Genomic DNA, 12,436 nt, shown 5'->3' with positions numbered 1-12,436 from the left:
TAGACACAAGGTAGCCTAAACTACATGGAGACTAGGAGAAAGATCTGGATCTTCTTACCAAGGCAATGCACCAATATTGTGTTAGGCCTCTACCTTTCACCTCTAAACATGTCTAGTTTACTTCAGAAGTTATTTGCACACTTTCCTGCTGGAGCAGGTGAAACCTTCACACGTGCTGTGGTTAACCGTACCACAATGACCTCTGCGTCAGCAGCAATAACAAATCGAACTTGAGGTTACCACGGCGGTGGAAAGAAATCTGGACAGCATATCAGCTCACAGTGTACAACGTAATCTATTATGTCCCCCTCCTACCTACACACAATGCTTGATGGTAAAGGTGACTGGCCCCAAACCACTCTATGGTGGAACTTGTATAGCCGGTGCTAGTCTCATTTATGGCAGTGAGGTTGAAGGAGTATTCAATAGAAATGCCTTGCTCATTCAGTCGGTTCCAAGACATTTAACTGGACATTATTTGTGTCTTTGGTCTTCAATGATTTGTGAAAAGTCGAGGCATTTGAAAAACATAATTCGAGGTAGAGTTCAGTGGTCGATACCATGTAGACAACGTTTAAAATGAGGTTTATTTGTCACGCACGTACCTAATATTTTTGTGCAGGCTCAGATGTCCACATTACTATTCATTCTATGTGCTGTGTAACACAAGTCATGTGGAACTCAATACGCCAACAATGAACCCTTTACAATCTAGCTGCTGATCACTTATATAACTGAGGAGATAACAGGGAGGTATCGATGGCTTGAAAGTCACAGCTCACTGGCTAATTGTATGAAGGTTTATAATAGCGTCATGGAGACAGGGCCCCTCCACCAATGTATGGTATCAAATATATGAAACCTTCCATGTGCATCTTTATGGTGAGGTTATTTTCATCATATTCTCTATTTTAAGAAACATTTGTATCCGTTTCTCCTTTCCCCATCACATTTAATTGTGTTCTCAGTCTATTGCACAGTTCTGATACATTTGTTTCTTTGTTCCTGGTCAAATCAGCAGAGTACTTTCAAACCCTGAGAGCCACATAATTACAGAAAGTAGTCAGTGACAAGAGAGACAAACAGGCAAAGTAAATAGTGCCAAATCAACACTACTGTGGGCCTTCATCCCAAGGTATTTAGCTCTGTATCTGAGGGAAATCTCAATCAGTGGCAGTCCACTTGGCAAAAATAATTCAAAACCACATCATTTCAAGCAGAGCATTCAAATGCCAGCCTGATGATGTATTGAAGAGCACATCCCCGCTCTCTGAGAGCGAAGACCAACACTATTTATAATGCACGGCTTCAGTGGCATCAGCCTTTTCATTAGTCATGGTGTCCGTGGCTCTTTCATCCAGCCTGTTTTCCCTATACAAGCCCTAAATGAGAGAATGATTACATGTTACTACATGGCTGGCAAAACAGATTATAAGCATTACAAATGGCAAACTGGAATACTTATTATCTCACAAATACCAAATGTACTTTGTACTACTTCAGACATGCCTGACAAAGGAAAAATAATTGTTCTGACGTGCACAGAAATTTACTTGAGGAACACGGTGGCTCTGATGACAAGGGCTTGATACATACAATACATTCTGGCCCGTAGATGTTGATATCACCTTGTCTGTGGGCAAAGATGAAAACAGCCAGTAACAGAGAAATTGTTGGCCTGCAAATGCACAGCTTATTGATACCTCAAGGGTGCCATCTTCTGGTAGGCTAAATATTTCAGCTCGAGTGAGAAATGAATGATGCATGCTTGTTCCAAATTTCTTGTTGGATTTACAGATGTGGCATGGATGTGACGTGTCCTTATAAAGTATGTCTAAAATATTTGAGGGAAGGTTTCAAGAATTGTAGATGTTGACTAATGTTAATCATTGTAGAATATCCATCGATTTTAATGAGTTGGGTAAAGATATCATAGCACACTATAGATTTTTTTACAAAAAAGTACATTCAGGAAGGAGAAATAGAGGGGCTCCTCAAGTGCTTGAGCACCTCAAGCCTTTCTTTGCAGGTGAACAAAGCTTACGACACGCATTAAAATATACACTCACACTATTTTATTTTCTCTGTACGACCGGGCAAGGAAAAACAACTCGGACGACTCCTTTCGGCTGGCTTTTGGTTTGACTGTCCTGACGTCACGGAACACAGCTGAAAGCTTCTGCTGAAGCTGGTGCGCCAATGCCCCGTCCCAATACTTACAAATGAGAGAGCCACCGGTCTGCAACACCTTCGCAGCCAAGTCAATCAATGACAATGACATTGTGATGAGTTTTTCATGGTCCATCTCCTTGAAACCACTGGCATTGGGTGCCATATCACTCATGATGACATGAGCCTGAGCACCAGGGAGAAGTTGAAGCAGCTTGGCATGTGTGACTGGGTCGGTGATGTCATGATTGGACAGGAAGTGAGCTCCATCTAGAGGTGCTATACGCAGAAGGTCAATTCCAACCACAGTGCCACGGGGGAATTCTCCGTCTGGAAGAAACAAAACATGCAAGAGGTCATGAAGTGTGGAACTACTGTCATAACTCATTTTCACAGCTTCTTGTGCTAAAAGGACATTGGATAACACTGTCGAGCCTTGACAATTAATTTCACTGATGTTCTACAGATGATCCGAATGCTTGTCACACAGCTCTCCACAAGACCAGCAATGAACTTAAAATGTCAGAAAAGAGAACAATGAGGCAACTGTACATTGATTCCACCCCCAAAAGTAACATTCATATTTACTATAACGGTACTTAGACGGTTCAAGGTTCGGTGGCCAGTTTGGATCAATTTGTCCACTACTTCGACCAAATAAAACCTCTTGTTGCTAAACTTAAAACCTCTCCACTGTCACTACCGACAACAGCCTCCACTCCCTCTGTGCCCTAGTATGTAGTCCCCAGTGTCGCTCTTCCTCCCTTGCCTGCAGCAGACACAGCCCTGAGCATGAATCTCTCACGCGTGACACCAGCAGTACCACAGCATCTTCTAGAGGAGGAGAGCAGCCTGGTGCTTCAGCATCGGGATGAGGTTTGGGAGCCGCAGTGTGCAATGAATAATGTTGAGGAGGAAAACCAGGCTCTCAGGATGGAAGTGTGTAGACTTAGAGAGGAACTGCCCAGCACAGTCAACACCAGCCACATGCACGACCTGCAGAAGGAGCTACATGAGCTAAGGCAGGAATTTCTCAGTCACAACCATCCACTCTACAAAGAGTCCGACAAAAACCAGGACAACAGCTGAATCAGAACCCACCAACCCAACTGACCACTCCATCCCCAACTCACAGCCTGTAATTCTCCAATCACTCCTGCCATCCTCCACAGACCTGACGAAAAACCAGACATTATATTAATCATGGACTCAAATGGAAAATTTATATGAGAGAAAAAACGTTTCCCAAATAAAGACGTGTCAAAGTTATGGTGCCCCACAACAGAGAGAGCTTTGGAGATAATGACTGTGGCCCAGCTTGTCTCCCCTAGCCATATCATCATTCACACTGGGACCAATGACCTGTGTGCCCAACAGGAGGGGGTGACCACATCACTAAGGGGAGTGATAGAAAGGGCCTCCACCATCTTCCCCTTCGTGACTATAGTAATATCTACCCTGCTCCAGAGGAGAGATTTCCACCCGCCACCATCCAGAGGGTAAATGCCAGCCTCTCTCAGGACTGTGTGATAAGGCCCAACGTCAGACGTTCCATTAGACCTGCATCTGGTGGCACCTCACAGAGATTGGAGAACAGCCAGCAACACTGACCCCGCCAACACCACCCTCTACCACTTCTCTCCAAGGAACTGCATACAGACACACTGAGCTATGCCCAAGCCGTACACAGTCAGAGGCCCCATGCAGAGTTTGGAGCATCGCCGGCCACACTGCCCTCCACACCCCCCTCTTCAATCTCCCTCCCATGGTACCAGACCAGGCCCGTCTCAGCACAGCTCAACCAGACCCATCACAGCACAGCTCAACCAGACCTGGCCCATTACAGCACAGCTCTACCAAACCAGGCCCACCTCAACTCAGCGCTACACTGCACCGACCACTACCCTAGGGTCTAGCAAAACACTGTTGAGGGTAGTGCATCTCATATGTATATACTGTACTCGATATCATCTACTGTATCTTGCCTATGCTGCTCTGTACCATCACTCATTCATATATCCTTATGTACATATTCTTTATCCCCTTACACTGTGTATAAGACAGTCGTTTTGGAGTTGTTAGATTACTCGTTGGTTATTACTGCATTGTCGGAACTAGAAGCACAAGCATTTCGCTACACTCGCATTAACATCTGCTAACCATGTGTATGTGACAAATAAAATGTGATTTGATTTGATTTTGCACCACATGATGCAGTCCACACCATGTATCATTCACATAATCAGCCACACTGTCCTCCATACCACCCTCCTAAATTCCCCCACAACCTCCCTCCCAGGCTAGTTTTGGTTACACTCCCTGCTCCCATCCCCGGGACAGGCCTGGGACACTCCTGTCCCCCATAGCAGCTCCAGCCCTGCAAGAGGAGCCACACCAAGGCCTCCTGTGCACACCCAGAATGGAGCATTGGCAGCCTCCTCCTTTGGCGGGAGCTTCATCAGGGTGGACTGAGCTCTGCCAACACTGCTCTCCCAGATCCCCCCCCCCCAGCCCCTGCATCCAGCGACTTGAGGGAGGTCTGTCAAATGCTGTCTACTCTGCTCTCATGTGGGTTGGCCAGAGACCATGGCTAAGTCTCAGCTCACTCAACAAATAGCTGCAGATGACCCTATGCCTGTTAGCTCTTATGGGACTGAGCTGAATACGCCCTCTGACTTTAAATCCCAAGGGTCTTGGGCTGATGCACCTAATTGTGGGAATTTTTTTTTATGGACACAATTAACATTTGGGTGCAGGACTCGTGTCCTGACATTCTGGTTCTCTCGGAAACATGGTTAAATGGTTCTGTATCTGATAAAGACATTGAAGTAAATTATTATAATGTATTTCGATGTGACAGACTACAGAAAGGGGGAGGAGTGGCCATATATGTCAAATCTAATTTCATGGTGTCACAATCTTTAAATATTTATATTCCCAATACATTTTAGCTCCTGGTTGTAGATGTGCCCATTAAACTAGAATACACACTTATTTGTTTCTGGGATTTGCCGCTGCCATGGCGGATGTTATATCTGAGAGTTTAACATCTTTTTTGTCCTCGGAGTTGGTCATTTTAGGAGATTTTAATCTGGATTGGCTATCCCCGGCCTCAAATCAATTTAAGAGCATATACATAGATTAAAATCTGACTCAATTGATCTCAAAACCCACACGACTAAATGTGAAAAACCCTGTTAACTCCTCATTGATTAATTGGATTCTCACTAATAACCCCGAAAATATATATTTTAGTATTTGCTGTATGATCTGTGAAAATTGTTCCATAGTATGTATTAGAGATACAAAACAGCAAAATACAAAATCGGTGTTTAATTAAATTAATTACGTTAAAACATTTTCTCCTCAAGGGTTTTTAAATGACATGTTCTACTCTGATTTAGCCTCTATCTCCCGCATTTTTGGATCTACTGCAATTTCAGAGCACACTTGTCTGAGTGTGCCAGAGCACAGAATAACTGATGAATTTTCAAACACTCAACACCCGTTGAATATGGCAGGTGTCAGTAAACCTCAGCAAAAAGTTGTATTTAAAATTGTTGCCAGCAGCACAGTTACAGTCACCAACCCTCTGAATAACCAGCTCTGCTAGGGTGAGAAAAATGGTCAGAGTGAGGTTCTTTCATTTATGCCTGGAAGTAGCTAGCCTGCTAGCTAACTTAACCAGTGAGCTTGGGTGCTTGACTGCCGTTGTGAGGTCAGAACACTCGGATCAACCCTACTCCTCAGCCAGAGCGTCCAGTGTACACTCCGAATTTACAAACGGACAACGCTCTGAATTTATGAACGCCAGAGCGCACTCTGAGCTCTGTCTGGCAATCCAGAATGAATTTATGAATGCCCCACTAGTAAATCTTTGTTTTACATTGTAAAATGCACTCTGTGATGTGCTAGATGCCTTGCCTAAGATTGGGCTGATATGCTTGATATATTTTTGCTGCAGCTCTCTGCCCCCCTGATTGCTAAATCATTAACCCATTTGTTTAACCTGAGGATTATATCTGCTGCTATCCCCAAGGTTTGGAAGGCAGCCCATGTACTCCCCCCTTCACCAAGGTGGTGACCCTTGTGACCTAAATAATTATCAGCCTATTTCCAAAAACTTTCTTGCCTCGCAAAAATATTACAATCCTTGATTAATTCTCAGCTAAGAATCTTTTAAATGTATTCTAAATGTGCATCAGTCGGGTTTTAGACCAGGTCATAGGACTATCTCTGCTGCATCTCTAGTTATAAATGATGTGGTTAACTGTATGGATAAAAGACAACATTGAGCTGCTCTCTACATTGACCTTTTGATACTGTTTATAATTCACTGCTAATTCAGAGGCTTTCCTCAATCGGTCTAGACCAGGCTGAATGTAACTGGTTTAAAAATGACTTGACAGATAGAACTCAATGTGTATCTACTGATGGTGTTAAATCAGGTTTCCTGGATACTATGAAAGGTGTCCCACAGGGGTCGATTCTGGGTCCTGTACTTTTTACATTAACAATATCGACTTGTCTGTAAAAAAATATTTTACCTGCACTTGTACACCGATGATATTGTTGTGTATGCTATTGCCCCCATGGGTGACCAGGCTCTATCTGAGCTAGTCTTTTTTATTTATTTCACCTTTAGTTAACCAGGTAGGCTAGTTGAGAACAAGTTCTCATTTGCAACAGCGACCTGGCCAAGATGAAGCAAAGCAGTTAGACACATACAACAACACAGAGTTACACATGGAATAAACAAACATACAATTAATAATGCAGTAGAAAAATCTATATATGGCATGTGCAAATGAGGTAGGATAAGAGAGATAAGGCAATAAATAGGCCATGGTGGCGATTAAACACTGGAATGGTAGAATGTGCAGAAGATGAATGTACTGGGGTGCAAAGGAGCAAGATAAATAAATACAGTATGGGGATTAAGTAGATTGGATGGGCCATGTATAGGTGCAGTGATATGTGAGCAGCTCTGACAACTGGTGCTTAAAGCTAGTGAGGGAGCCAGAGTCTCCAGCTTCAGTGATTTTTGCAGTTCATTCCAGTCATTGGCAGCAGAGAACTGGAAGGAGAGGCAGCCAAAGGAATAATTGGCTTTGGGGGTGACCAGTGAGATATACCTACTGGAGCATGTGCTACGGGTGGGTGCTGCTATGGTGACCAGTGAGCTGAGATAAGATGGGGCTTTACCTAGCAGAGACTTGTAGATGACCTGGAGACAGTGGGTTTGGCGACGAGTATGAAGCAAGGGCCAGCCAACGAGGGGGTACAGGTCACAGTAGTGGGTAATATATGGGGCTTTGGTGACGAAACGGATGGCACTGTGATAGACTGCATCCAATTTGTTGAGTAGAGTGTTGGAGGCTATTTTGTAAATGACATCGCCGAAGTCGAGGATCGGTAAGATGGTCAGTTTTACAAGGGTATATTTGGTAGCATGAGTAAAGGATGCTTTGTTGCGAAATAGGAAGCCGATTCTAGATTTAATTTTGGATTGGAGATGTTTAATATGAGTCTGGAAGGAGAGTTTACAGTCTAACCAGACACCTAGGTATTTGTAGTTGTCCACATATTCTAAGTCAGAACCGTCCAGAGTAGTGATGCTGGACGGGTGGGCAGCGATGAAATTAGTAGCCTACTGAATGCAGGTAAAACTAAGTACATGTTGTTCTCTAGAGCACATAAAAATAACTGATGATTTAAGCATATGTCCTTGGGATGGTGTTCATATTGATCTTGTCCTTGCTTACAGGGACATATGAAAACTGTCTTTAAAAAGCATATTGATGAGTTAGTAAGAAGCTTCTTCTATAGAAATATAATGGGCTTCTTCTATAGAAATGGGTCCTGCCTCTCGCTAAATAGTAGCAAGCAGATTATTCAGTTGACGTTCCTATCGGTCCTAGACTAAGGCGACATCTATATGAACGCAGCTGCCACTTCATTAAAGGCATTAGATACAGTTTAATTTAGTGTACTATGCTTTATTACCGGCGACAATTTTAGTACTCATCACTTCATTCTCTATCAGAAAGTTGGTTGTCCCTCTTTGATGTCACATTGCTATGTTTTCATTTAGAAAGCCCTTTTACAAAAAGTCCCACTGTACCTAACATCTTGACTAAACTTTAGACATAGGAGTTACCACACCCGATCTCAGGGATGGTTAACTCTGGAAAGTAACTAAAAGTTAACTAAATGCTGATTTACCTTTCTTGCACCTTATTTGTAGAACAATCTTCTGGTGCCTCTAGGGCAATGCAGAAAGCTGATTTAGGACCATATTACTGATGAATGGGTTTGTTTCGTTATGACCATGTCGTTCTTTCCGCTTGAATTGGTTTTATTTCTATTGCGCGTATTTTCAGGGCTCATCTCTAAAAGAGATCTCGGTCTCAGTATGACTCCCTGACAAAATAAAGGTTAGATAAATAAATGTAAATAAACATGGCAGTCAGAACAATGTCAGATGCAGGAAAATATATATTTGGCCTGGCTGGTCGAATAATTATAAGAGCATGTCATGTGCTAATCTGCCAGTTGGGTAAATACAAGACGTACTCACTAGCCCCAGTTGAGTTGACCCTGTGAACAGCTATCTGGCTCCAAGCACCCGGTGCAGCACCACAATCTATTACGTTGAATCCGGGTTTTAAAAGTTTGTATTTGTCATCAATCTCCAGCAGTTTGAAGGCGCTTCTACACCGGTAGTTGTGCACATGGGCAGCCTTCACAAAGGGGTCATTAAGCTGCCGAACTATCCAACGCTGATCGGCAGTACTCTTTCCTTTCAGATTATGCGCAGCCTTTTTTAGGACATGCACAGAGGTATGTAGATATGATTTTTGTAACACTGAGTACCACATTATTTAGCTAAATGTAATGGCAAAGATGTTCTAATCTGTGCTAATGCTGCTGGCAGACAGCATTTCGTTCGAATTTGTAGTTGCACTTCCTGATCACGTGAATGTGTTGGACACGCTCGATTTAGTCAAAGACAACCCACTCCGCAATTTAGGGCTCCCGGTAGTCCTGCAGGGCGACATTAAAATCATATGTGATCCGCCAACCCGGCGCGCTGTGCGAGCTAAATTGATCGCAACTAATTAATCTGTCCGAGAACGTCAATAATGCACATTATCTGCGCAGATCTACTTGTTGTGGAGAAGTTATAACGCGTGGCAATTATTTTGTTTTCAAACATGTTAAATTATATGAGGATGCGTAATTAAATATGTTACCGTAATACTACAGCAACTGCTATCACCAGCTATGGATTTTTTTTTTATGGTTTGGCATTATACTTCTGTTTCCAGTCGATAATATTTGAGGGTAACACATTTTCACAGATCTTTAACTAAAACGACCAATTTTATCCTTTACCCATGTCGAATGTTACAGGTCAGAGCCCGACACATTGAATACGATCACATGGCAGGCCTTGCCACTGTCAACGCGAGACTGGAGAAATTCGTTATTCATTCTGGATAACTCTAATCTATGAAAACCATTTAAGGACTATATTGACAACCTAAAAGTTGCTATAAAGGCAAGTTACTTGCATGGAGTTTTACTTCTAGTCTACTTGAATAATGCAATAAAAGGCTACTAGTTCAAGTTTGCTGCTGTGCACTGCTGTGATGTCTTGCATACCAGAACTTTTACAATAGTGTTTTGTCAGAAAATAACTTTACAGAATGCTTCTCAATAATCTGCAATGTATCATCTCTAGAGATACTGTAGCTTGATGCAACCAAGAGAGTGAGGTCATCCATGGATTGTGGGTCTACTGATTATTACACACCGATTATGTATATTACAGGTACAATGTTAACCAACAAGCTGCTGACCCTGGTGCAGCCTGGACGGGTGCTACTGGGCATGAAGAAGAGATGGTTCGGAGCAGGGAAGTGGAATGGGTTTGGTGGCAAAGTCCAACCTGGGGAGACTATTGAAGAGGCTGCCAGGCGGTGAGATTGTTTGCAGTCCTCTGTAGATGTCTTGAAAGGTTTCCCTACAGTTTGGCTTAACAATTTGCATGTAAAATCATGTTAACAGATTTCAGCACTGGGCAGCATCTGATACTACATACCCCCATAAATGTCATATTGTGATGTTTGATTATTGCCTGTTATCTGAGGCCTACTATCTATTTCTTTCCTACTCTGGTCTGAAAGCGACACACTATCCTGCTACTTTCTCTCTACTTACAAACGGGTTGTTTCTTCCAGAGAACTGCAGGAGGAAAGTGGCCTCACAGTGGATGCACTTGATAAGATTGGAAACAACATTTGAATTCATCGGAGAAACAGCTGCTTGATGTGCATGTTTTCCGAGCTGACAACTACAACGGGGAGCCAACAGAGTCAGATGGTATTCATTCTCAATCTCATGCATTCTATTTAGGGCCTGGTTTGTGACCAGGATAAACTCAGCCCAATAGACTATAATCATAGACCCCATAGTTTTCCTTAAAAACTGCTGCCCTATACTACATTCCTTTTTCTGGACATTTTAGACTGATGTCTGACGAAGTTCACTAACTTATACCTTTTCTCTTCTAGAGATGTCTCCACAGTGGTTCGACTCGGACAAGATACCCTTTGGTCAAATGTGGGTTGACGATATTCTGTGGTTTCCACTGATGCTTCAAAAGAAGTTCTTTGGCTACTTCAAGTTTCAGGGTCATGACTTGATGACTTTATCGATCACAAGTTAGAGGAGGTAGAAAGCTTTAAGAGCGACTACTGGCCTCGGACTCATTCATACTGTATCAAAGAGCATTCCCACATGTTGTCTACCTGAAACATCCCTGGAGAAATACTGCAGAATTCCTACTGATTCCAGCTACCCTTGAAAGCAGTGTGCTCTTTAGTAAAGAATGCACCTCTTTTTTTGTTTCTTAATGATTTTTTTCTTGGGCCTCTATAACTATATCTACTGTTTTTTTTTGCGAATTGGATTGATCCCCCCCCTACCACACGGAACCCCACTAATCCTACCGACGGAAACGCACAAGGTGGCTAAAAACAGACCTCCATCCTATGCTAGCTTGCTACCGATGGCCCGGCTAGCTGTCTGAATCGCCGTGACCCTAACCAACCTCACTACTCACTGGACCCTTTTGATCACTCGACTAAGCATGCCTCTCCTTATTAATATCAATATGCCTTGTCCATTGCTGTTCTGGTTAGTGTTTATTGGCTTATTTCACTGTAGAGCCTCTAGTCCTGCTCACTATACCTTATCCAACCTATTAGTTCCACCACCCACACATGCGATGACATCTCCTGGTTTCAATGATGTTTCTAGAGACCATATCTCTTTCATCATCACTCAATACCTAGGTTTACCTCCACTGTATTCACATCCTACCATACCTTTGTCTGTACATTATACCTTGAAGCTATTTTATCGCCCCCAGAAACCTCCTTTTACTCTCTGTTCCAGACGTTCTAGACGACCAATTCTTATTGCTTTTAGCCATACCCTTATTCTACTCCTCCTCTGTTCCTCTGGCGATGTAGAGGTAAATCCAGGCCCTGCAGTGCCTAGCTCCACTCCTATTCCCCAGGCGCTCTCTTTTGATGACTTCTGTAACCGTAATAGCCTTGGTTTCATGCATGTTAACATTAGAAGCCTCCTCCCTAAGTTTGTTTTATTCACTGCTTTAGCACACTCTGCCAACCCGGATGTTCTAGCTGTGTCTGAATCCTGGCTTAGGAAGACCATCAAAAATTCGGAAATGTTCATCCCAAACTACAACATTTTCAGACAAGATAGAACTGCCAAAGGGGGCGGTGTTACAATCTACTGCAAAGATAGCCTGCAGAGTTCTGTCCTACTATCCAGGTCTGTACCCAAACAATTTGAACTTCTACTTTTAAAAATCCACCTCTCTAAAAACAAGTCTCTCACCGTTGCCGCCTGCTATAGACCACCCTCTGCCCCCAGCTGTGCTCTGGACACCATATGTGTACTGATTGCTCCCCATCTATCTTCAGAGCTCGTGCTGCTAGGCGACCTAAACTGGAACATTCTTAACACCCCAGCCATCCTACAATCTAAGCTTGATGCCCTCAATCTCACACAAATTATCAATGAACCTACCAGGTACCTCCCCAAAGCCTTAAACACAGGCACCCTCACAGATATCATCCTAACCAACATGCCCTCTAAATACACCTCTGCTGTCTTCAACCAAGATCTCAGCGATCACTGCCTGCATCCGTAATGGGTCAGCGGTCAAACG

General features: G+C 43.2%; 2 protein-coding genes across 5 annotated transcripts; one reads left to right on the top strand and one right to left on the bottom strand.

Annotated features, from left to right (window-relative positions):
- Nucleotides 1-568: 568 nt before the first annotated feature.
- On the bottom strand, nt 569-9,164 carry mrm2 (mitochondrial rRNA methyltransferase 2). Of its 4 annotated transcripts, none has more exons than XM_031834078.1 (4): nt 8,750-9,164; nt 2,221-2,499; nt 1,554-1,633; nt 569-1,382 (listed from the first exon to the last, which is right to left on the bottom strand). In XM_031834078.1, exons 1-4 carry the CDS (start codon nt 9,048-9,050, stop codon nt 1,290-1,292), a joined length of 753 nt encoding a protein of 250 aa, XP_031689938.1. In that variant the 5' UTR covers nt 9,051-9,164; the 3' UTR covers nt 569-1,289. The 4 variants fall into 4 exon arrangements, with proteins under 4 accessions (XP_031689938.1, XP_020342152.1, XP_020342153.1 ...); XM_020486563.2 differs by having other exon boundaries at nt 1,597-1,633; nt 2,070-2,499; nt 8,750-9,163; XM_020486564.2 differs by having other exon boundaries at nt 2,070-2,499; nt 8,750-9,162.
- Nucleotides 9,165-10,010: 846 nt separating this feature from the next.
- Nucleotides 10,011-11,171, top strand: LOC109893363 (7,8-dihydro-8-oxoguanine triphosphatase-like). The gene is given in 5 exon segments (XM_031832810.1): nt 10,011-10,154; nt 10,416-10,469; nt 10,471-10,491; nt 10,493-10,557; nt 10,749-11,171. Coding segments are annotated over 5 exon segments (438 nt in total). The 5' UTR covers nt 10,011; the 3' UTR covers nt 10,904-11,171.
- Nucleotides 11,172-12,436: the final 1,265 nt, after the last annotated feature.

The sequence above is a fragment of the Oncorhynchus kisutch genome, linkage group LG10 (assembly GCF_002021735.2).
Source record: "Oncorhynchus kisutch isolate 150728-3 linkage group LG10, Okis_V2, whole genome shotgun sequence".
In the NCBI taxonomy this organism is placed as follows: Eukaryota; Metazoa; Chordata; class Actinopteri; order Salmoniformes; family Salmonidae; genus Oncorhynchus; species Oncorhynchus kisutch.
This window is presented reverse-complemented; position numbering and strand designations above follow the sequence as displayed.

Coding starts and splice junctions, on each gene's coding strand:
- mrm2 (XM_020486562.2), bottom strand. CDS start 9,050: ATGTGGTACTCAGTGTTACAAAAATCATATCTACATACCTCTGTGCAT. Junction 2,500..8,749: donor GGTCAACTCAACTGGGGCTA/GTGAGTACGTCT, acceptor TGTTTCTTCCAG/ACGGAGAATTCCCCCGTGGC. Junction 1,634..2,069: donor TACAGAGAAAATAAAATAGT/GTGAGTGTATAT, acceptor CTTTGCCCACAG/ACAAGGTGATATCAACATCT.